The sequence below is a fragment of the Cnephaeus nilssonii genome (genome assembly GCF_951640355.1).
Source record: "Cnephaeus nilssonii genome assembly, chromosome: 12".
Classification (NCBI taxonomy): Eukaryota; Metazoa; Chordata; class Mammalia; order Chiroptera; family Vespertilionidae; genus Cnephaeus; species Cnephaeus nilssonii.
The window spans coordinates 33,871,748-33,895,588 of record NC_137083.1 but is presented as its reverse complement, the minus strand read 5'-3'; the positions used below and the strand labels follow the sequence as shown (position 1 = coordinate 33,895,588).

The 23,841-nt window shown below is 34.9% G+C and overlaps 1 protein-coding gene across 1 annotated transcript in view; it reads right to left on the bottom strand.

Annotated features, from left to right (window-relative positions):
• Nucleotides 1-23,841, bottom strand: part of SEMA3E (semaphorin 3E) — a 217,238-nt gene that overhangs the window by 21,637 nt on the left and 171,760 nt on the right. The window contains exons 6-14 of the mRNA XM_079785764.1: nucleotides 21,564-21,683; nucleotides 19,530-19,672; nucleotides 18,373-18,487; nucleotides 17,394-17,463; nucleotides 13,473-13,617; nucleotides 11,099-11,321; nucleotides 8,509-8,600; nucleotides 5,705-5,746; nucleotides 3,348-3,514 (exon numbers count right to left, since the gene is read on the bottom strand). Of these exons, the coding sequence (XP_079641890.1) occupies nucleotides 3,348-3,514; nucleotides 5,705-5,746; nucleotides 8,509-8,600; nucleotides 11,099-11,321; nucleotides 13,473-13,617; nucleotides 17,394-17,463; nucleotides 18,373-18,487; nucleotides 19,530-19,672; nucleotides 21,564-21,683 (1,117 nt within the window). The remainder of the gene's footprint in view (nucleotides 1-3,347; nucleotides 3,515-5,704; nucleotides 5,747-8,508; nucleotides 8,601-11,098; nucleotides 11,322-13,472; nucleotides 13,618-17,393; nucleotides 17,464-18,372; nucleotides 18,488-19,529; nucleotides 19,673-21,563; nucleotides 21,684-23,841) is intronic.

Here is a 23,841-nt window from a genome sequence, read left to right as displayed (position 1 = left end):
CTTATACATTTTTAAGAGGATATCTTGCAACTCTGTCTATTAGAATCGGGATCACTTCTAGTATAGTTTCATATTTTACGGACTGTTTAGATATATAATTGAAAATAACATTATAGAAAAAAATCAGAATATATATACATTATATATATATATATATAATCTTGTTTTAACTTTGTAAGAAGCTTTCTGATGGATTAAATAATGGAAATTATCATTATTAGTACTGGAATTCTAAAATCAAGAACTTCAGCATATTAATTCAGATTATAGATAAAACAGAAGTATTACATAAAGGCAGAATATACCTCTTCTCTAAAGCATGGCATTTCCCCAAAACCGTGGGGAAAACAGAAGGCAAAGCAGAATTTTTTTCCCTAGAGAGATGGTGAGGTTTCCTAAGTGACAATGAGAAACTTTAGCCATATGTAATGATAAAATTTGGAAAAGGGAAACCAATTCAAATCCCAATGCCACCACTCACATGCTATATGATCCTATACATATCTCTTTCATTTTCTGGTCCTCTGTGTCGTCCTTTGTAAAATAAAATTGGTCTGACACCTAAAGCTTATTTTAGTTTCAACTTCTTTTTTCAATCTAGGTTCCCTTCACTGCCTCTCCATAATGATAATGGAATATTATTTCAAGATATGGAGTACATTCTTACATATGAGTTCAGATCTTAGTTAACAACTCAATACTTAAACAATTGTTTAAGTACTTTCCTATATTGAAAGCTAGAGCAGATGAACACTTCTAATCATTTTTTAGGATTATGACCTATGTATAAGAGCATGTTTTGTTTTTAAATAAAAATTGTTGATCAGAAAACCTTATCTACAGATACAAGATTTTACAAAGTTAAGATTAAATATGCCACATGGATTATTCTATTGAGCTAAACTGAAAATACAACTTGACAAAAAAGTAAAGAGCAAAAGTAAAAACTTTTATGCTTCTATATGAATTCCTACTAACATCCACAGCTATTATACAACTGGTGGCAGCTCTAGGTGAGATTTGAACTGCTTTTGTTAAATTCTCACTACACTGAGTATTTCTCTGGTACTGGGAATACAAAGTATTTTGAGCCATGATGGATGAATAATGGAGCAGAGTAAATCACTGACATGAAAAAATGGTTTCCACTTTGCAGAAATGATGCTGTGTCATGTGTATTATACAAGTGACATGAAAATGAAGGAAACTCCAATCAGATAATTCTAGACAAGCAATGTCAATCAATAATAACCATGCAAAAATTTGTTTAAAATCACTGAAAAAAAAAAGCATTTTAAAAGAAAGATTTCATAAGGCTTTCATTCACTGCATACTCCCCTAATATAGCTGTCCCTTATTTCAGCACTTAAAAAGGAATGTAAATGCTTAGGCGTTTTAGAAAGGTTATCCAAAGTTGCCTTTTATTCTCAAGGTTGCATATTTTTCTTATATCTCTTGCCTCATAGAAACTTTTTAAGAGAACACTGGCAATAGACAAATTACAAGAGCAGGGAGAAGAAAAAGACTTAGCTCTATAAATTTTAGTGTATTTTGGAAGACTATTTTAAACAAGTGGTTTTGATTGTATATTAATCTTTTTTCCCCCTCTGTTGACTCATTTTCACTTTGTGAATAGAAAAGTATTTATTTTAGTGACCAGTTTTTAATTTCTGCTGCTAGTCAGGTCTGAAGCAAAATGATCTGCTATAAAAGCAAACTATGTTCCCTTCCCTTCATGTGCTGGAATTTATCCAAAAAGTTCTCCCCCAGGGGTGAGTGATGGTTCAAAAGAATCTGACACCCCTGAAAGATCTCCATTACATGCCACCGAACTGAACTAATTCATTCATGAGCACGGCTCCTGACTCCAGCATTTCACTCCTTCCTGTCTACAATTTTGCCATTCATTTAACTTTTTCTAAATGACTCTTTTTGTCCACTTCTTTTTAAATATGCTACAAAGCTTTTGGATGTACCACCCTTATAAGATGTACTATATACCAAGAAATATTTAGCAATGGAAACGGTTCAGTTAAAGTTCTTCATCACTCTTAAATGCCTAATAAGAAACCTTGTTACTCATAAGTGTTTGATTCAAGGTTTATAAACATTTTTGTTTACAAACCTTGTATCAAACACTTAAGAGTTGAATAAGCCATTAAATAATATATTCAAATAATAACGTGGATATATCTATAATAATTGTTTTCAAATATCAATAACACTTTTAAAAATCAATTAATTTGCTTGATTCTTTAATAGAGTTGGTAAACTATTTAGTTCATTATTTAGTTTTCTGAAAGCATCTTTTCACTCTCTGTTAATTATATCATTTTGTTTACTCATTGAAATGTTAATTTAGCTAAGGCCAAATTAACAAAAGTTTTGAATTAGTGACTAAGTTTTTTTAAATGAGAATCTATTATATATGTGAACCTATAAAGAACACAACTATATTAAATTGGATCAAATTAAATTTTGAAAAAGGTTTAAAGAAAAGTAGCCCAAAGTGAAAGAGTAAGAATAATTGAAGTTTATAAAAATTGCTTCTCAGCAAGGAAATTGTATATAGTTCTATGTTTTTGCTTTTTATTATCTTTGGTCACTTTATTAAGAGAAAAAGAGAATTGCTTGTTCTAAATAAAATAGAAATATTTTCTCTTATATTTTACCGCAAAGACTTTCATAGAGCTTGAGTGAAGAACAATTCTTATTCTTCAAAATACTATCTACACCTCAAGATCTCCTGTTCTAAGAATCCTGAGATTTGCCTTCTTTAAAAAGTGGCAATGACCTTGTTGAACTGTAGGCATTAGAGTTTGGAAGTCTTTAAGTACCTTTCATTTGTGCTGAATTAAGTCACATGTTTCAATAATTATACAGGTCATGCATTTGCCTAGTAGTTAAAATATTCACTTTCAAAATGAAATAAATGAAGACCAGCTGGTTGAGAGGACATGGGGCAAATGCAGGATGTATTTTAGAATTTATTTATTTATTTTCCTTTTAAGTCTTTGAATCCCTCATGTGTGGTGGCCTGCCATTTCCACATTTTACACTGGTTTCATGTCTTGCAGCAAAAGTTTCAGAAGAGGGAAGAGTTGATTCAAACCTGTGTGGAAAAATAAAAACCTAGTAGTGTGCTCAAGTCCAGTTTCTACCCAATATTGATGGGTGTTATTTTCAGGAAAAATTTAAGTTTTCAAACTCATAAATAAAATATGACTGAACGATTAATTTAAATAAAAAGAACATGGTTATTTTTGTGGAATGGGTACAGAAGAAAAAAAAAATGTGTTCGCATTTTCCTAAACCAGGGAAATACACATTCGGGGACTCTGTCTCACCTTTTTGCATGTGTGCCTGTTGGGTAATACCGGGAACAGGATATGCCATCCCAGGCACAGTAAGGGTCTCGAGCCAGGCAGCAGTCTGCACAAGCACTTCCATACAGGTCACACTGATGGAATCTGACTTGGGCCACAGCAGAAGCAGATCCAATATACAGCTGTTGCTATAGATTCAAAGAAGAGAGGCTACTAGCAGAAATTAATGGACAGAACTCTCACTGAGCTCTTACACCTAGATTTTCACATTTATACAGAATTACCTCCTTGTATATTCACTTAAATGACTGCAATAGATAATGGAACATTGGTACTTTAATTTCTCCAAGATATGAAATACTGTTATAGACTTGGATGCATAAGTAGTAAAATTGCTAGAATGATTTCAAAGTTCTCAAGAAGTTGACTGTTATTTTATTATTGTCTAAGTAGAAAGAACCTTTTCATCGCCTAACATTATAATTCTTTTGAAAAGATCTATAGGGATGTTTTGTAAGAGATTAAATTAAAATAATGGTCTATATATTTTTTAAATCCTCGCCGGAGGGATATGCTTAGAGAGAAGAAGAGGGGAGAGGGAAAGAGATAGAGATAGAGATAGAGATAGAGATAGAGATAGAGATAGAGATAGAGACAGAGATAGAGAAATATCCATATGAGAAAGAATCATTGAACCATTGCCTTCTGTAGGTGCCCCAACCAGGAATCAAACCACAACCCAGGTATGTGCCCTGACCAGGAATCAAACTGGCAACCTTTCAGTGCACAGGATGATGCTCAACCAACTGAGCCACTCTGTCTGGACAACAATGGTATATTTTTGCATTTAAAAAATTTTGATATCATTGACATGTAACATGACATTAGTTTCAGGTGTGCAATGTAATAATTTGATTTTTATATATATTGCTAATTGATCACTACAACAAGACTAGTTAACATCCCTCACCATACATAGGTACAAATTATTTATTCTTGTGATGAAAACTTTTAAGATCTACTCTCTTAGAAACTTTCAAATATTCAATACATTATTAACTATAATTACCAAGTTGTACATTATATCCCCAGGACTTAGGTATTTTATAACTGGAGGTTTGTACCTTTTGATCACTTTCACCCATTTTGCTCACCCCCCAACCCCCACCCCATGCCTCTGGCAACCATCAATCTGTTCTCTGTACTTATAAGCTTTTTTTTTTTTTTAAATTTCACATCTAAGTGAGTTCATATGGTATCCACGTCTTTCTCTAACTTATTTCACTTAGCATAATGCCCTCAAGGACCATTTATGCTATTACAAATGGCAGGATTTCCTTCTTTTATGGCTGAACCATATTTCATTGTATATAGTGTACACCACATTTTCTTTATCCAGTCATCCCTCGATGGACACTTTGGCTGTTTCCATGTCTTGGCTATTGGAAATAATGCTGCAATGAACAGAGGGGTGCAAGTGTCTTTTTGAAATAGAGTTTTCCTTTTCTTCAGGTAAATACCCAGAAGTGGAATTACTGAAACATATGGTAACTATATTTTTAATTTTTTGAAGAACTTCCATACTTTTTTCTATAGTGGCTTCACCAATTTACGTTCCTACCAAGAGTGTAAATTGACATATAACATTTAGAAGAGTGATGTAGATATACATAGAATGACATGGAATAAACTGTAATATATGTTGGTAAGTAAAAAGGACAAGTAGCAGAACAATTAACATTGCATGCTCCCATATGTCTAAGCATAAAAGGTTATTTTACTAATAAATTTGAAGAATATATGCAACTATTTATGAGGAATTTATACCAGAAACTAGTATCAGTGAAATGGAAGGGAGGGCCCGGATGGTGTGGCCCAGTGGTTGAGCATCAGTCTATGAACCAGGAGTTCATGGTTCCATTCCAGTCAGGGTGCATGGCTGGGTTGCAGGCTCCATCCCCACTGTGGGGCATGCAAGAGGCAACCTATCAATGATTCTCTCTCATCATTGATGTTTCTATCTCTCTCTTCCTCTCCCTTCCTCTCTGAAATCAATAAAAATATATATTTTAAAAATGGAAGGGAAGTTTGTGTTTCATTGCACAAACCTTCTGTGTTACTATTATTTTTGGAAAAACATTAGCGAGAATTTACGGAATAATGTCATGTAAATGTAGATGTAAATCTATTCAAGTCTACCTTTCTAAAAAGAAAAAAGAAAACATATTACATGTAAATCACTATATATTTTTCTCATAATAAAACTATAACTTGTTCAGATATAAGCACATGTTCAGATATAAGCTCTTTATCCTTTGACTTTAACTCATACATAGAACACACACACACACACACACACACACACACACACAACTTACTCTCTTTGAAGAAATCTCCATAGAAATAATAGGAACTGGATCCTGAAAAATTAAAAAAAGTTTCCTTTTTCAGAAAGAAAATATAGGAACATAACTTAATATGGTTATCAATCACCTAATATCATATAATGTGTGAGTAGTTCTATGCCAAGAAGACTATAGCTTTTATTTTAGTAAATTGATAGACAAATACAATTATTAAAATACAGCTTTCTATTTAAAAACCTTTTCTAAACTAGTGGGGCAGATATGTAGCTGAGAAAAGTAGAGGATAATTTAAGCAGCTTACCATTTGTTCTGAAATGTACATTTGTATTTGCATTTGAATATTATTCATGCTTTGGAAACTCAAGTATCTTTAAATAAACAATCAAGTCAGAGTGTTCTTTCTTATAAAAGTAGTTGAATCATTAAAAGTAAGACAGTTATTATGTCTTTGAATAAGTGTAATTGCTAATAAACCAAAATCATTAGCAAAAATTATGGAATAATGCCATGTAATTGTAGATGAAAACCTACTTTAATTGATTTATCACAAGCCTAAACAAAACACTTTTCCCTTGGAGCTATTGTGGTTAATAATAATGAACCCAGAATGCTTTGAACATAATGAGTAACCTCATTGTTTTAGACTTGTACCAGAGAAAGTATGATCTAGAACAGTGGTCAGCAAACTGTGGCTTGCGAGCCACATGCGGCTCTTTGGCCCCTTGAGTGTGGCTCTTCCACCAAATACCACATGCGGGTCCGCACGTACAGTGCGATTGAAACTTCGTGACCCATGCGCAGAAATCAGTTTTCAGCTCTCAAAAGAAATTTCAATCGTTGTACTGTTGATATTTGGCTCTGTTGACTAATGAGTTTCCTGACCACTGGATAGCTTTGAGAGCCTATGTTATTCTAGAGATGGTGATTAAGACTAGAGTGTCTTTAAGGAATACCACAAAACTGATCAATTCTGCAAGTGGAGAAGCAATTGGCAGGTGTGTTTCACTCTGTGGATGATTTCCCTTAGAAGAATTTTGTGAAAGAGAAAATTTCATGTGCCAATTTAAAAAAAAATACATTTTAAACTATAGAATCCTAAATGCATGTATGCATGCATTCAGGCAACAATATTTCTTAAGGTTTAATATGAACAAGATACTGTTGTGGATGCTGTTAATATGACCATTATGGTTTCTAATGTGAAATGAATTCTTACATAGAGGTAAGATATGAAAAATAAACAATAACATAGCTGAGCTGGTTGAAATAGAAACATGTTTAGCTTTGGGTTTAGTTATAGGGAATCTAATCTCCAAGACAGCCAGGGTGAAATGAATTATTTTTCATCAATAAAAATATTTTGGTATATATTCATTACATGCATATACAGTCAATCATTCTTCATTATTTATAGACTAGAGGCCCGATGCACGAAGATTCGTGCAAGAATGGGCCTTCCTTTCCCTGGTTCGCCTTCACTCTGGCCGGAGCCACCTTTCTGCTCTGACCCGGCGCTACCTTTCTACCTTCCCATGCTGCCCAGAGGCCCGGGGTGGCTGGGGTGCTGCGGGACACCCCTGGCCGCTAGGTGCCTACATATGCAAATTAACCCACCATCTTTGCTGGGTTAATTTGAATACTCACTCCTGATTGGCTGGTGGGCATCTCAAAGGTATGGTCAATTAGCATGTTACTCTTCTATTAGTGTAGATTGTGTGTCTGCAAATTTGCCTACTTGCTAAAACTTATTTGTAACCTCAATATCAATATTTGTGGTGTTTTGTAGTCATTTAGGGACATGTGTATGCAGCGAGGCAAAAAGTTTGTGTTGCCCAATGTGCACAGTCCCAGCTGCCTCCTCGGTTCAGTTCTCACATTGTAAACAAGCGTCCTTTTCATGGTCTATTTGGTGCCACATTTTTCACATTTTTGTTCTTTTTGTTGGTGATTTTGATGTTTAAATGGCCCCTGAACATAGTGCTGAAGTGCTGCCTAGTGTTCCTAAGCCCCAAAAGGCTGTGTTGTACCATCTAGAGAAAATACGTGTGTTAAATTAACTTTCTTTGGGCATAAGTTATAGTGCTATGGGCCACAGGCTCAATGCTAACTTATCAACAATATACACAAAATAAGGTGGCTTTAAACAAAAACACACATTATATATTGATCAGTTGACAAAAAGTTGCGACTGGAGACTCATGGGAACCTAATCTATATTTCCCTAGGAGCAATGATCAGTATTTACTAATTAATTCAGTGTTCATGGTCTCTTTAAAGAATATAACTGCCACAAATATTGAGACTTGACTCTGTGTGTGTGTGTATGTGTGTGTGTGTGCATATATACAATTGTATTATCATGTAGACTCTAATCTCTCCATTACCAATTTTCATTTTTTCCTTTTTTAGTAAATTCTGTGTAATTGATATGCTATAATGTTCTTATCACACCACAGTGTCCACAGTATAAAACCTAATGTTATGTTTTAGTTGTCAGTTTTTATTGTACATTTGTACAAGATGAAACTTTGCAATAATCATTCTGGAATTCATATGTGGTTTAAGTGTTATTTCTTTAAGTCACAGTTCATGCATTAAAATTCTTCTCATGTTAGGTAATTACTGGCCTCTTTATTTGAAGTCTTTGAAAATAAAATAGATGCACCAGGATTTTAAATCATTCCTTACTTCAAATCACTCCGAATCCACAACATATTTGTTAGAAAAAAATTGACATAATGTCTTTTCTATTTACAACTCACTTGGAATTGTCTGCAATGGATAAATGTTGGCTGAATTATTTTTACTAAAAATACCTTGAATATCTGAAGTTCTTCTAGAATTACTTCTTCCATTGATTCTGTTTCTTGGTTGTAAATTGTGATTACTTTCAGCACAATTCCATTATCTATATGGGAAAAAAGGGAGAGAGAGAGATAAACTAGAAGTGTTGTCACATCTGGTCTTCACACAATTCAAAACCATGCATGATGAAGGAAAATTCATTACCTGAACCTGCATTTCTGGTAAGAAACTTTACTTTAAATCTTAGGGAACAACACACTATGGAGATACACACACACACATACACACACACTTATTAGAAAAGTGTCAAGTACACACTATTGAGAGTGTAGAATAATGAGCCCTCCTACACTAATCATTTAGCTTCCATAATTATCAATAATTTTGTAAATTTATATTCACATTTTTAAATTGTAGCTTATTTTTATTATTCCTGATATTCTGCACTTGTTGTTTACAATGAAAAATTCAATACAACACTCATTTGCCTATAAAAATAATTTGGTGTAGTGCTGGAAATAAATCAGAAAAAAAACCCACTTTGGAATTACTGATCTAAGAATTTCTATGGTACTTAACAACTTGTTCAAAACTTATCAACTCATATTTAGGTTAATAATATTTGATTAAAATAAAACAAATAATATTTACCTGTATTATATACTAAAAGGAATACAAGTAATCATAAATTGTAAGGCCAAGCATACTCCATAAATATCCCACAATTATTACATCAAGCAAAAAACAAAGATGAAACTCAAATTATTAATTTGCCACTAGTGATTTTGCAATAAGGACTCTCTCTATAGATAGATAAGTAGATAGAGAATATTAAAGCATGTGCCTGGTAAATTTTTGGGGAAAATAACTATCATTTGTGGGCTTTTCCTCATACATTCATTAAATATGTTATTTTATGTTGAAAAGCTGTGGTACAATGTGATTATATCTTTGAGTTAAACATGGTTTGCATGATAACATAAGTACATTCCTGATATTTCTGAAATTCTTTCAAATAGCTTTGGTTAATCTAACAAGAAAGTATTTCTAAAAACGTTCTTGGACTACTTTCCAGGACATTTAAAAATAACATACTTTTTTCCATGATTAATTTTATCAAATATGATCTTGCTTATAGAACTCCTTTCTTTCTTTCTTTCTTTCTTTCTTTCTTTCTTTCTTTCTTTCTTTCTTTCTTTCTTTCTTTCTTTCTTTCTCTTCCTTCCTTCCTTCCTTCCTTCCTTCCTTCCTTCCTTCCTTCCTTCCTTCCTTCCTTCCTTCCTTCCTTCCTTCTTTCTTTCTTTCTTTCTTTCTTTCTTTCTTTCTTTCTTTCTTTCTTTCTTTCTTTCTTTCTTTCTTTCCTCTTTCATTTTTAACTCTGTTGGATGTCCCTATGACTGAATTCATGGCCAGGTAACTTTGACTTTGTTAAAGAAATCTGATGCTTTGTTAATCTTGATCCCACAAGTGCAGAGCATAGGTATTAACATTAATCTCCTAAAATAAATGGATAAAACATAGCCATCACCAGAGATCCACTTGTGGAAATTAGATGAATGTTTCCTTACTTAAATGTTTGCCTTTTTCAAAGAATATGACTGCAAAAGCTCAAGTACCAACATTCATATCAGATCCCGGTTCCTGATCTGGTCATATGCAATGTCTGATATGTCTATGATTAAAGTTATGTATGTAGAATGCTTACTCTTCTAAATAGCAACTGCAGTAGCAGTTACTATGATGAGTGTGAAAAAGAAAGAATCGATCATTTAAGAAGCTTTTTAAATGACTATAGAATTTTAAAGTACTTGACAGAATTTGCTACATCTTACTCTGGGTGCTAAAAGATTCCAAGTTGTCTTCCACAAGGCTAGATCTAATGTACGGCATTAATTGCAATTTTATATTTATTTGAAATTTTACTTTTAGCATTTTTGTTAGAGCTTATTTTTTTAATGCAGAATATTATAGCTTTGATCTAAAAGTTTACCTCCATTATGAGTAACACTTGGCCTGTTTGGTACAAAGGGTTGATTCTGATAGGGCCTGATAAACATTTCTGTGATTATAGGTTTAGGTGAAATGATTGTCCCAAATGTTTAAAAAATCTTGAGACGTTACCGAGCAGCCAGAGTTGGCAACAGACCTGGGAAATAACAAGAGAACCATCTACATACAGCCCTTACTTCCTCTATGATAAGTTCTACTTGGAACCAGCATTATTTACTAACACTGGTTATTTGTTTCTTCATGTATTCATTTGTTTAAATGTATTAAGTATTGACTATGTATCACAAATTAGGTGCTGTAACTGCCCCAAATCCTCTCTTCCATTGCAGCAAATAAGCAGTGTGTAATAGGCTAATGAATCAAAAGGAGTTTGTTTTTTTTTTGATAGATAGTTTAAAAAAATTAATAATGTTTCCATGGGTTATGCATGTATGCATATAAGTTCTTTGATTAATCTCTTCCCACACCCCTTTCCCTCTGAGATTCAGTGTGGGGGAGGGGGGCAGGGACATCTGTAATACTTTTCACAATAAAGATAAATTTTAAAATATTAATAATGTTATGATCTCTGAGTCTTTCTAATCTCTTTACCTGTCCCAATAAACAAGACATCATATTGGCCATCCTCCGCTTCTACTTGATCCACGGCTATTTGTTTCAGGTTATATTTTCCGTCTGTTTTCACCAGTATTGGTTTTTTATGGGCAGGTTTTATGGGCTGGTACATAAGTGGATGGCTTCTTGCAAATCTGATAGCATCATCAGGATAGTCTTTTGTAGTTCCGTACCTCCCTCCATTCACTTTGCTGGCACACTAAAATACAAGTGCATGAGGTTATTTTTTTGGCCTTAAACCTAAAGAGCAAATTTAAAATAAATTTATGAAAAGAATTAGAAAAACTGTATATGCTTGATTAACTGTGCATTTAGAAGCATTTAGTAAGGATATATTCTTCATTACAGAAATGAAATCTACATTAAAAATTGCAAGGAGGTTCTGAATTATTTTAAACATACAAACTAGAAATACACAGAGAGTATTGAATCCTGGAAAAGTAAAGTATATTTAATCCTGGTATAGTTTGAAGGTGGTAAAAATGTATAAAATCATAAATATTGTAATTATTTTCCCTGTTTTCTGAAATTAATTTTTTCACAGTGCAAATTAAAATTTGAAGGTAATGTATTGTTCAGAGCAAAGCAAAAAGCCTCTTTGCTGTGCTAAATCTTCTTCTCCCCAAATTAAGGATCACAACAGCACAAAATAGCTTTCCCATTCTGGATATTACGATGATATGATTGGTGATGGCTCCAATTGGCTCACTGACTATAGAATTTAGTGCTGTAACCCAGAAACCTATTCAAATTCCATCATAATTGGTTAAGAAAAAACCCTCTCTGTTCTCCTATAATCTGTATGAATTTGTATTATTTTGACTGGATTAGACAGAATAAATTGAGGAAGCCAGAAATATTTGCTAACACATGTCTCAGTTCCTTAATCACTGCCTCTAAAAATAAATGAACAACAGCACCTTCGGTTACTTCTTGGAATACCTTTAGCTGTTGAATCATGCTTGTCATTAAGCGCTCCCTTATTTTGCATGTTTTCCTCCAGAATCAGCAGCAATTGCAATGATTACCTTGATAAAAATTTTCCACTTTAGAGTATAAATACAGTAGTTTAGTAATCAGATTCTGCAAAGAGGGCATTTTTAACGGTTTGTTTTAAAAATTGAGGCCACATTTCTTAATTTGGCCTGAATTTTTCACTTGAGTGTAGTTTCATGATAAATAATTGGAAACATTTTGGACCAGCCTGGAAGCGATTCAGTAACCAGTCACTTCCTCCAAATCTCCTTTAATACCATGTGGTTGCAAGAAGCTTTTCCAGCAAAGCCACAGGAGTGGGTTTTCCCCATTTAAATTGTAATTTCAATCAGTAGAGTGAAATAAAATATAGTTTATATCTTACTGGAAGCCATAATTTTAAGCTAGTGAGAGGGAGTGATTGAAATGGCAAAGCCTTACACTTGTTAATGGAGGTAAGGTTTGTTTCCACTTTGGATTTTGGCCCTGCAGAAAGATTTCTACTCGACTTGCAAGTACTTGTGGAATCAGCATAGTGATGGGTTTTCACCAGCTGCTCCTAAAAGAGCAGACTTTGACTCGCTGACAAATTAAGTGCTCTGCATGGCTCACATAGCACATAAAACGATCATACATTTGCCCATCCTAGTTGCACACAGGATGCTTGATACAAAAATCCTCCTCCTCATCATCACCATCACCATTGCCATCATCGGCTTTAGATTTGTGTGCAATTAAAAGCACACAAGTTTGAAGGGCTGGTGAGGGGGAATCTTGGTAGCACTGGTTCGGAGGCAGGCAGTGGAACTTCCTGTCCTCTACACCACTTTGCATTGACTCTTCTTTTCTAGGAGCCAGCAAGAATGGTTAATGAGATGCTGAGGGTCCTGCAGAGGCAGAGAAAAAGCTACATTTAGATAAGCTAAAGTGACAATCGAGGACAATGTTTGGCCTAGGGAACTTAGAAACCAAATATTAGAATACAAAAATGTCTCCTGCTTGGAAATGACATGTGGCACTAATTCTTCTGAAGAGGCTGGGAGGAATACGATGCTCCTTTGATGGGATGTTTCTGTGTTCACCAGTACCCTTGAAAATAAAACGTTAGTTGGGGTTACTCTGCCAAAATGTCAATGATAATACAGAGTTCATCATCCTGCTAGGATGTACCCATCATAGATTCTTTCCTTTAAATAACAAGGACACAACTAGAAATAAGAAGTGATTTTTCTTTGCCATTAAAGTGGTGAAATGTATTTTAGGTGTAGGATTTAACTGTGTAATGCAAAGTTTTGTAAAACATCTGAAACAGTGAACAAACTATTACTAAAAGCCTTTTAAAAATAAGAATACTTCATTAAATGCCAAAACTTACAGAACCAGGCCTTGGATAAGGAACTTTCCCTTCATAGAGTGACCAGTGGTATTCAGGTCCTTCCTTATGTGCATATGGCCCGTTAAAAGCTGCCCGGATGCTAGACATATGATAGACACATATAGCATGTCCTCGAAATATATTACTGAAAAAAAAAAAGATGATTACTATTATGGAACTGACTAGGAGTTCACCTAGCCAAACCTTACATAGATAAGAATGAAGTCTTTTGGGTAAAAAAAGTCAATCACTTAAGCATAGAATATTCTAGAAATATTTACTATTGCAATATTTCAAGTATTAAAACTTAATATTTCTATGCTTATTTTTATAATAAATTGAAAATGATAGTTAGAATCATAAAAGTACATAGTTGTATTGCTTCAATAATTTATTATTAAATTTTATATTTTGTTTTATCATTTTTATTAAGAAAGATAATTTTTTATTTTAATATTTAAAAGATTAATATTTTAAAGTTAATATTTTACAAGATTCATTCCCAAGTTGAATTAATCATTTTAAGGTTTTATGTCCTTGTATGTGATTCCATATTCCAAAACAATGCCAGAGTAGAAAGATGACTGGACTAAACTAGATTAATTTGTAGAAAATTATTTAAATTATATAGAGCCCAGATTCTTTTCCTTCAAAACTAGAAGCAATTGAAATTATTTTCTAGATAAAAATTTCTACTTGCAAAGCATAATGATAGCATTTGACTAACTATGACAAGTTTTACAGGGGGCACATGTAATAAAATTCAACAAAAGTACATTTTTAAATGATGTGCTTTAAAAATCTGGCCCTTTTCTTAGTTTGCATGACCTGCATGAATTCTCACATTTCCCCAGCCCCCTCATTATGAGAATCAAAATAATGTTTGTGAAAGTGCTTTGCAAGATGCAAAGTTCTTTATAAGTAGAAAAGTTCCTACACTCTGAGACACCTGTAGAACAGCAGTTATGTTACTGTCTTAGGACATCAATTCACACATTTTATAACACACCTTGAAGCAATTGGAAATGCCTATGATAGTGAGAAAAACAGAGATAGTCTCCCAACTCATGTGGCAATAAACCTTTGATCACCATGCTACGAATATCAACCCTTACGTTAGGTAACAGCTGGGAAGTCATTTTCTTTGATTTATGTATATATTGAACAGTCAACATTGAAATTATGGAAGAAAATAATGTCTTGTCTTTGAAATCTAGACAGATCCATGATGCTATCATTTAGGAAAGTAGCTTACAAACTGATCATACTACATCATAGAAAACTATACTGATTATTCTATAGCTTGTATTTATCATATAAAGCCATGAAATTATCATGCAATGCATAAATTCTGCACTAGCCTAAGGGAGAGGATGAAGTTTTAAAAAGTTAAGAATTTTCTATGGACTCTGATAGCTACCAATCTATATTAACCACTTTTCTATGCATCAAGGAACAATTGATAGCAAAATTGTTTCCATGTTTCTCTGTTGAAGAAAAGGTCTCCTTACAATAGCAGGAAACTTGTCCAAAGAGCTTTACTATTTTTTCAAAGTGAGCATATGAAGTCACCTGCTAAAAACTAAACGAAAGCTTTGTGGAGAGACATTAAGCAAATAAGTTAAACATGATTAGATCTCAGTTTAAGGCCAATGTAATGCAAAAAAAAAGAAAAAAAAAGAAAAAAAAGAAACTATATGTTATATCATCTGATCCCTTTCTGTAGGATTGAGGTGTATTCTTTATTTCTCATTCTAGTCATCTTACCTCCACTCTGCCTTATTTGGAAAGACACTTGGGAAATTATATATGAACTTTCAACCAAACTGATTCTAATAATATTTTTTCATGCATATATCAGCATTCATGAACAACTATTTGATTCATTTTCCCAGCACTCTTCAAATCATACAAAAAGTAAAAACAAAAAAGAAAAATAATAGATTGTAAGCCCTAAACATGAGCAACTTATTTAAATTTAAAATATAGAAGGCAAATTTCAAACATGTGTTCTCTGTGTCAGAAGTAGAACAACCAGAGTAAAGGGTGAATAAAGTGCGTTGTGATTAAGAAAGAAGGACTACTTCTTTTTTTAAAAAAAAAAAGTATGTTTTTATTGATTTTAGAGAGATTTGAAGGGAGAGAGAGAAAAAAAAAACTTTTATGTGAGAGAGAAACATTGATTTGCTACCTCCTGCACGCCCCCTATTGAGGATCAAACCAACAAGTAGGGCATGTGCCCTGACTAGGAATCAAACCAGTGACCTTTTGGTGCATGGGACAAAGCTTAACCAACTGAGCCATACCGGCCAGGGCACAAGGACTCTTTCTTGAAGAGGAAAATTGACAAGGGTTGAAAGAGAAAGTTGTTTGAAGCAAGAGAAGTGGATAAATAAAACCCTATGATGGGAATTAATAAAGTAGACACTGGAATTCTGTCAAAGTAGCATCAGAGAGCTTGGAGGAAAGAGTTCCAAAGCTGAGTGGGTGACAGTTGATAGAGAGCTTTGAAAGCCTGACATGGAAAATTTTATATGATAATTAAAAGAACGATCCTATTTGTTTCCTTGCAATTGGAGCAAATTCACAAAGAAGTCAGACAGAAAAAGACAAAAACCATATGAGGTCACTCATCTATACTAATAATAGGGTAATATGCTAATTAGACTGGGAAACCTTCCAGATGTCCTTCCGGACAAAGCCATGGTGGCAGGGCCAAGGCAGAGGCGGTTAGGGGCAATCAGGTCAGGAGGGGAGGGCAGTTGTGGGTGAGTAGGCTGGCAGGGGGGGGGGGGCAGTTGGGGGTGAGCAGGCTGGCGGGAGGGCAGTTGAGGGTGAGAAGGCTGGTGGGGGGGCAGTTGGGGGCGATCAGGCCAGCAAGTGGGGGCAGTTGGGGGTGAGAAGGCTGGCTGGGGAGCAGTTGGGGGCAAGCAGGCTGGCAAGCAGAGTGGTTAGGGGCAATCAGGCAGGCAAGCAAGTGAGCGGTTAGTAGCCAGTGGTCCCAGATTGCGAGTGGGGTGTCCGACTGCAGGTTTAGGCCCAATCCCACAGCAGTTGGACATCCCCCAAGGGGTCCCAGATTGGAGAGGTTACAGGCTTGGCCGAGGGACACCTCTCCCCCGTGCACAAATTTCGTGTACCAGGCCACTAGTGTGGAATATAAAACAAAAAAGAAACAAATGAACAAACAAAATGAAAACAAACTCATAGATACAGATAACCGATTGTTGGGTACCAGAGGGGAAAGGATAGAGGAGGACAAACTGGGTAAAGGGGGTCAAATATATGGTGATGGATGAAAATTAGACTTTTGGTATTGAGCACATTGTAATGCATACAGATATTGAATTATAATGGGGTATACTGGAAACTTACATGATATTTTAACCAATGATACCTCAATAAAAATGTATCCTAGACTCTATAGCATGGAATTCGTATCTTATAAACTATGTGAGGAAAACACTTTGCTGTGGATCAGAGAGGGAAACAATTAGGATACTGTGCATACTTCAAACAAAAACAAGTAAGGATCTGCCCTGGCTGGTTTTGCTCAGTGGTTAGAGCGTCGGCTTGTGGACTAAAGGGTCCTGGGTTTGGTTGCAGGCTCCTCCCTGGCCTGGGCTCTGGTCAGGGCTTGTGCAGGAGACAACCAATAGATGTGTTTCTCTCACATTGATATTTCTCTCTGTCTTTCCCTCTTCCATTCTCTCTAAAAATATCCTCGGGTGAGGATTAAAAAACAAAAACAAATAAGGATCTGGATTGAGAGTGGCTTTAAAAATGAAAGAACAATTGTAAACATAGGATAACAAAGAGAAATGAGAAAGACAACAGGTCTATCGTATTTCCAAGTAAGATACACAGCAAAGAGGAACATTTTGTTTCATAATGCTTTTATTGACCATACAGATTTCTCACCTGGTAGTGTTGAAGAGTCCAAATATCAGTGGGTTCTTATGGTCTCTGGTATGCAGCAGAAAAACATCCTCTGAAAAATTAAAGATCATTACATTACTTAGTATTTTTAGTCCTCTATGCATGTGAAGAAAATCATTATAGATTGTATGATATACATTTTTATGTATAGCCATACAATGACCAAAGCACAACAGAGTGAAACACTTGACTGTTCAGCATGACTTTGAGCTGAGCCTCAAGGAAGGACTAAGCAGCGCTACCTCTAAGCTAATGAGAGAATCTCTCTTTGGTCCTGTAACTCTGTAGAGCTGGCCAAAATGAAAAGAACAGAAACTTGCCCCTAGCCAAAACCGGTTTGGCTCAGTGGATAGAGCGTCGGCCTGCGGACTCAAGGGTCCCAGGTTCGATTCCAGTCAAGGGCATGTACCTTGGTTGCGGGCACATCCCCAGTAGGAGGTGTGCAAGAGGCAGCTGATCTATGTTTCTCATCGATGTTTCTAACTCTCTATCCCTCTCTCTTCCTCTCTGTAAAAAATCAATAAAATATATTAAAAAAAGAAAGAAAGAAAGAAACTTGCCCCTAGATGGTTTTCTCAGTGGTTAGAGTATCGGCCTTTGGACCAAAGGGTCATGGTTTTGATTGCCAGACAAGGGCATGTACCTTAGCTGCAGGCTCAATCCCTGGCCTGGGTCAGGGTCAGGGCATGTGTGGAAGGTAAACGAATGAAGTATCTCTCTCATCTCTCTCACATCGATGTTTCTCTCTCTCCCCCTCCTCCCTACCTTCCACTCCCTCTAAAAATCTATGGAAAAATATCTTCAGGTGAAGATTTAAAAAAAAAAAAAGAAAAGGAAAGAACAGAAAGTTGCTCTCAGATAGAAGTCAAACACCGCAGGCTTTTCATCTGTGCTAGAGACAGTGAGGGTTATAGAGAGGCATATACATCAATGAGTTAAACTTAATTCTCCCAATATTTACCTAGTTCATCAAAATATGTATCAATTCCATTCAGTCCTGGTACTGAGCAAACCAGTCTTGCTTTTAGGAAAGTGCTCCACTTATTCACCAGTATTCTCTGGCCTCCCACATCATTCTGTGAAAAAAAGCAAAAAAGTAGGTAAGTGGGTACCTAAAGAGCTTTTAGCAACACCAGATTTTGCATTATTAAACACACATGTAGATTTTTCCTTTACTGTGGAAAATTTAGCATAAACTTCAAATAACAGATGCAATTCCCCATAAAACTTTTTTTTTTTTTTTAGGTTTGCTCATTCTACCTGGTCAGTGTAGCTTCACTTTGGTCCTTTAAATATACTTTATAAGTATTAAACAATGTTAATAGAGCGATCTCTCCTAAATAAAGTAGTGGCTTTTATATACAGTAATCTTTATTATTTTATTGAGAAATAAACAACTTATCTCATAAATATAGAAGCATACATTCCTTTCTCTTTAAGAATGAGAACTTCAAATATACACACATAAACACAAACACAATATATAATATACTGTATACAATATATAATATACTGTATACTGTATACATATGATGTATGTACACAACATACATCATGTGTATACAGTGACATATATACAAATCTCTTCTTAAATATACTCATTAAATATCTTCTTAAATATCAGAGTACCTTCATGTGTGCAATATTATTAGCATTGTCTCGATAATATTGCTACTTCAATTGGTTTTAAATGGTCTCAATCTATTTGAAATCCCAACAAACTACAGATATTTTTTTTTCTACAGAATCAACCAACTGCATGGTTGAAACATACTTATGTAAATTGTTTAGAGTATAGACTAAGAAAATTAAAAATACTTTGCTTAAGTTTATTTTTTTAAATGGAGCTCAAACTTCCATGAGGGAAGAAATACAGCTTAATTACGGACTATTTCTTTAGTTTGGCTTTGAAAATGGGGAAATTATACAAAATGCAAAGCTCTCCTAAGAGAACACTTTCACTAACTATGAAAAATAAAGATTAGATTGTAAATATAAATTTTAGGCAGCCCCCAAAATAGTGCAAAACATTTTAAAGTAGAAACCTACTATAACATTAACAAAGCCCTGACCACAAATTGAAATAAGCAAGCTTAATGAGAGAGATGCACTTCGCACCATGCACAGTCGCCCCACTCTGGTGTAAATTGCATGGGCATTGTTTTCCGCCTCCAGGGCCTTCTCAGTAAAAAAGAAATACACTTTGTTGTCATCTCGATCTTCATTGTCAGGAATCATATATGAACCTACGAATTTGGGTTCTACAGAAGGAAAAAATAAAAGAAAATTGAAATCGTTATTACAGCTAAATAAGTTATTTTAATCAATTATATATCACATGAAAGCTTTACCTTTCATTATTTATGAAGAAATAAAGTATTTTCCTTGAAATTTTATATTAAACACTAAAAATCATGTAGATATCTCCATTTTATTTGCAATAAACAGTTGTTTTTTAAATTAGAGAACAATTTAATTGGAAAATCAAAGAGTCAAGGTGAAAAAAAATTTGAACACTGTACATTATAGACTTGAAATGCATTCAGAGGACAGATTGGCGACACCATGATGGTAGCCTCCATAAATAATTTCTTTTCCAGACATATAAAAAGTGAATGTAAATATATGTAAAATATTTTAGTGAATAAGTCTTTTTTTAAATTCATAAACTATATAGTAGTCTAGTTCATGGAAGACCATATTAATGCTAAGATAGAAATTTTGAGTTTTTGTGTTTGTGGTATAAAAGATGTTAGTGAATTGCCCAGCTGGCGTGGTTCAGTGATTGAGCATAAACCTATGAACCAGGAGGTCACCGTTCAATTCCCAGTCAGGGCACATGCCCAGGTTGTGGGTTCGAGTCCCAGTGCAGGAGGTAGCTGATCAATGATTCCCTCTCATTGTTGATGTTTCTATCTCTCCCTCTCCCGTCCTCTCTGAAATCAATAAAATAAATAAATAAAAATAAAAGATGTGAGTGAACTTTGATTGATATGGTAGGTCAAATATTTTAATAATAACATGATGCCAATAATGCTATGCACTTTAAACCTTAATAAAAAGGCCGAAAGCAATGAAAACACCATAAAATGACATTTTAATCTCTTGATGTACCAGTGTGCCAAAATATTCCTTACAAATAATTCTGTGTGAATGAATGGCTAGTGATTTTCCTAACATTTTGTTTCTCTCCAAAGTGCAATGTAATCCAATTAAAACAAGCAAAGCAATCAAATCATCCAAAATAATACCAATTGATAAATCAACTTATTGGGTAAAAGGTTTTACTTTTCATATATTTGCTTTATTTTCTCCATTTCAATCCTGATTTCTAAACACTGTTATAAATATAATTCAGATTTATAACATAGGCAAATCATTTGATATAAAACAATTTACACATATCATATATAATATTTTAATTCACAAATATCACTAATTTAAAAAAATACTAAATTTTAAAAATCCTAAAATCTATAAATTACATTTGGAGTTATTTTCATCACAATGGCAAATTCCCCATGAGTTCTGGACTTATATTCAACTAGGGGCCCGGTGAACGAAATTCGTGCATTTTGGGGGGTGGGGGTCCCTCAGCCCAACATACACCCTCTCCAATCAGGGAGCCCTCAGGGGATGTCCCACAACAGCTTAGACCCACTCCCTGTGATTCTCTGCTCTCTGAGGACCTGCCTGCTTGATGCCACTGCAGGCCCTGGTGTCTGCTCTCTGTGGGGGCTCTGCAGGGGACTACTTGCCCCTCGCTGCCACAGCCAGGGGCAAGCAGGGCCCTGCTGTCTCCTCCCCCACAGTCTGCTCACTCGCTGTGGGGGACGTTCCCGCCCTGCCCCCAGATGCTCAGTGCCTGTGTGCATAAGCCCTGAGTGGCTGGGGGCGTTCCGGGACTCCGGCCGCTCTGGGCCTCTGCATGGGCCTACAGGCTCAGAGCGGCCTGGCTCCCGAGGATGCCTGTCCCCGCGACCCAAGCTGCTTGGTGCCTGTGTATGCAAATTCACCCTCCATCTTTGTTGGGTTAATTTGCATACTCACTCCTGATTGGCTTATGGGCCTCACAAAGTGACAGTCAATTTGCATCTTTCTCTTTTATTAGTGTATATTCTGATTGACATACTTTTTTCTCCTCAAACCTACCTTTCAACAGGCGCTCATCATCATGCTCGGTGCGGATATGGGCCAGTCGCCCCATGCTCCTGAAGATGGCAGCGTCTCTGCCCCAGTAGTCACTGTAGAGTCCAGCAAACAGTTCACTGCCTACATGGAAACATTGGTGAAAAAGGAGTCAGTGCCTGTTTCTGGATCCGAGGGCCATGTGTGAGCCACAATTACATTAAACCTCATTAGGTTTACTATGAACACAGCCTTATGAAATTGTTATTGTTAAGGGCATGCATGCTATAGTCAGTCTGTCAGTTTCCATCCTGACTCTGCCACTTACCAGCTGTGTGAGCTTGGGTAAGTTGTTTAACCTCTCAGTTTCCTCATTTATAAATGGAAATAGCACTCAAAAGGGTTAAAAGAGTAAAAGAGTAACTGGCACATGCTAAGACCTGCATGAGCATTTCATAAATATCCTGGTTTGATCTTATTTTACTAAACTTCTTTTAACCTTTGTATCATCACGTTATTATATTATTATTAATTATTATTATTATTATTATTATTATTGGTATTATATGTGAGTCAGCTAACTCAAATCTATTTTTTTAAACAAGAAATTGTTTCCATCAACATGATTTTAATGTGGAAACTGCAAAGCCTGACAAAGTTGTATATTATCCAACTAGTTGCCATTTAATTTGTACGTTTGTTGCTTAGATAGTAAAGCTAGAGAGTTCTTAATTTAATCGATCAGTCAACATAATGAATGAAGTTAGCTGCGATATGTGGTGGTGGTTGCAGACTTAAAATCAGACTGAGGAATACATAAATGTATGCAGTATCCCAAGAAATGACAATGTGTCTTTGGAGATAGCCAGAAAGAAAGACATTCAAATAGCTTATGAGATGAAAAAGAAAAAGTTCAACAACCAGAAAAATAACATAAGGGTATAACTGGAACCCCAGAAAGACCAACACCTCTCAAGCCTAAGGACTAGGAGTCCTCTTTTGCCAAAGTGACAACTAAAGGTAATCCGTGTGCTCATCCCTGATGCCAGAGGCTTGGTCTGGGCCTCTGCAACCTTGATGCCCTTAATCTCTGACTAAGAAGCAACTGACAGCAGTAGATCACTGGAAATAGCCACCTCAATGTAGGGTGCTCAAATTATTTTCTTAGTGAGTGTCATATAACTCTGGCCAGGTATAAAAACACAGAGATGATGAATACACTACACTTAAAGTATTAATGCTTTTCTGTTAAATTTGGAATGTGTTCACATGGCATTTAAAGTGCCTTAAAATTTAACAGAATTTAAATGAACTCTATTTCCAGTTTCACATATGTTAGCTGAATATTCAATTTTCGAATTTGAATTATTTAAGGAACAGGTACAAAAAGTTGACCCAAGTATGTAAACAAAGTTTGCAAGAATTTGAGTGTCACATTTATAAATTTTACAATAAAATTTACATAATGTAAAATTTACATTTTTTTTCAAGGTGAATGCTTTAAAACTTAAAAAAAACCTTAAATAGCTTAAATATATTTGTAAGATTTGAGAAGTAATCAAATGAGTTATAAATGGGACACTTTGCAAGGAAGTTCATTTTCAACTTGAGTTAACTAATCTACTCTTTAAAAAATAAAGATTTTTGTTATACCAGATTTAGAAATAGAATAACGAGATATAAATTGAATTCAAAGACTTAAGACAAATAAGTTTTTAGAAATTTAATTATAATAAACTGTTTCATTTACAAAAAAGAGAAGTAACTATGTTTTACTGTTCTCAAAATTCACTATGGATACTTAAAAACTATATAGAATATAAATACAGGTTTCCCACAAAAAAAATTACTTTTAAACTATACATACTATTTAAAAGAAAAAGAGAGAGAGAGAGAAGCAACCGGGGTAGAACATTAATAATTGGTAAATCAAGGTAAATGGTATACATGTATAAATCTTATTCCTCTTTAAATTTTTCTTTGTATTTACATTTTTTTCAAGATAACAAGTTTCATAAAACAAGTTTCAAATTTAACAGAAACACTGATTGAGTTTACCCTGTATGCTGAGAGGTGTTCTAAGAAAAATAAGAAAAAGTGAAAAACAAAGATGCTTTTAATCTAGACTTAAGAAAATATAAATTGATGGAGAAAATTCTATCAAAACTGTTATTTAGCCCAGGCTGGTGTTGCTAAGTGGTTAGAGCATTGGCCTGTGCACTGCAGGGTTGAGGGTTCAATTCCCAGTCATGAGCTTCAGTACTTGGGTCGCAGGTTAGATCCCCAACCCCACTTGGGGCAC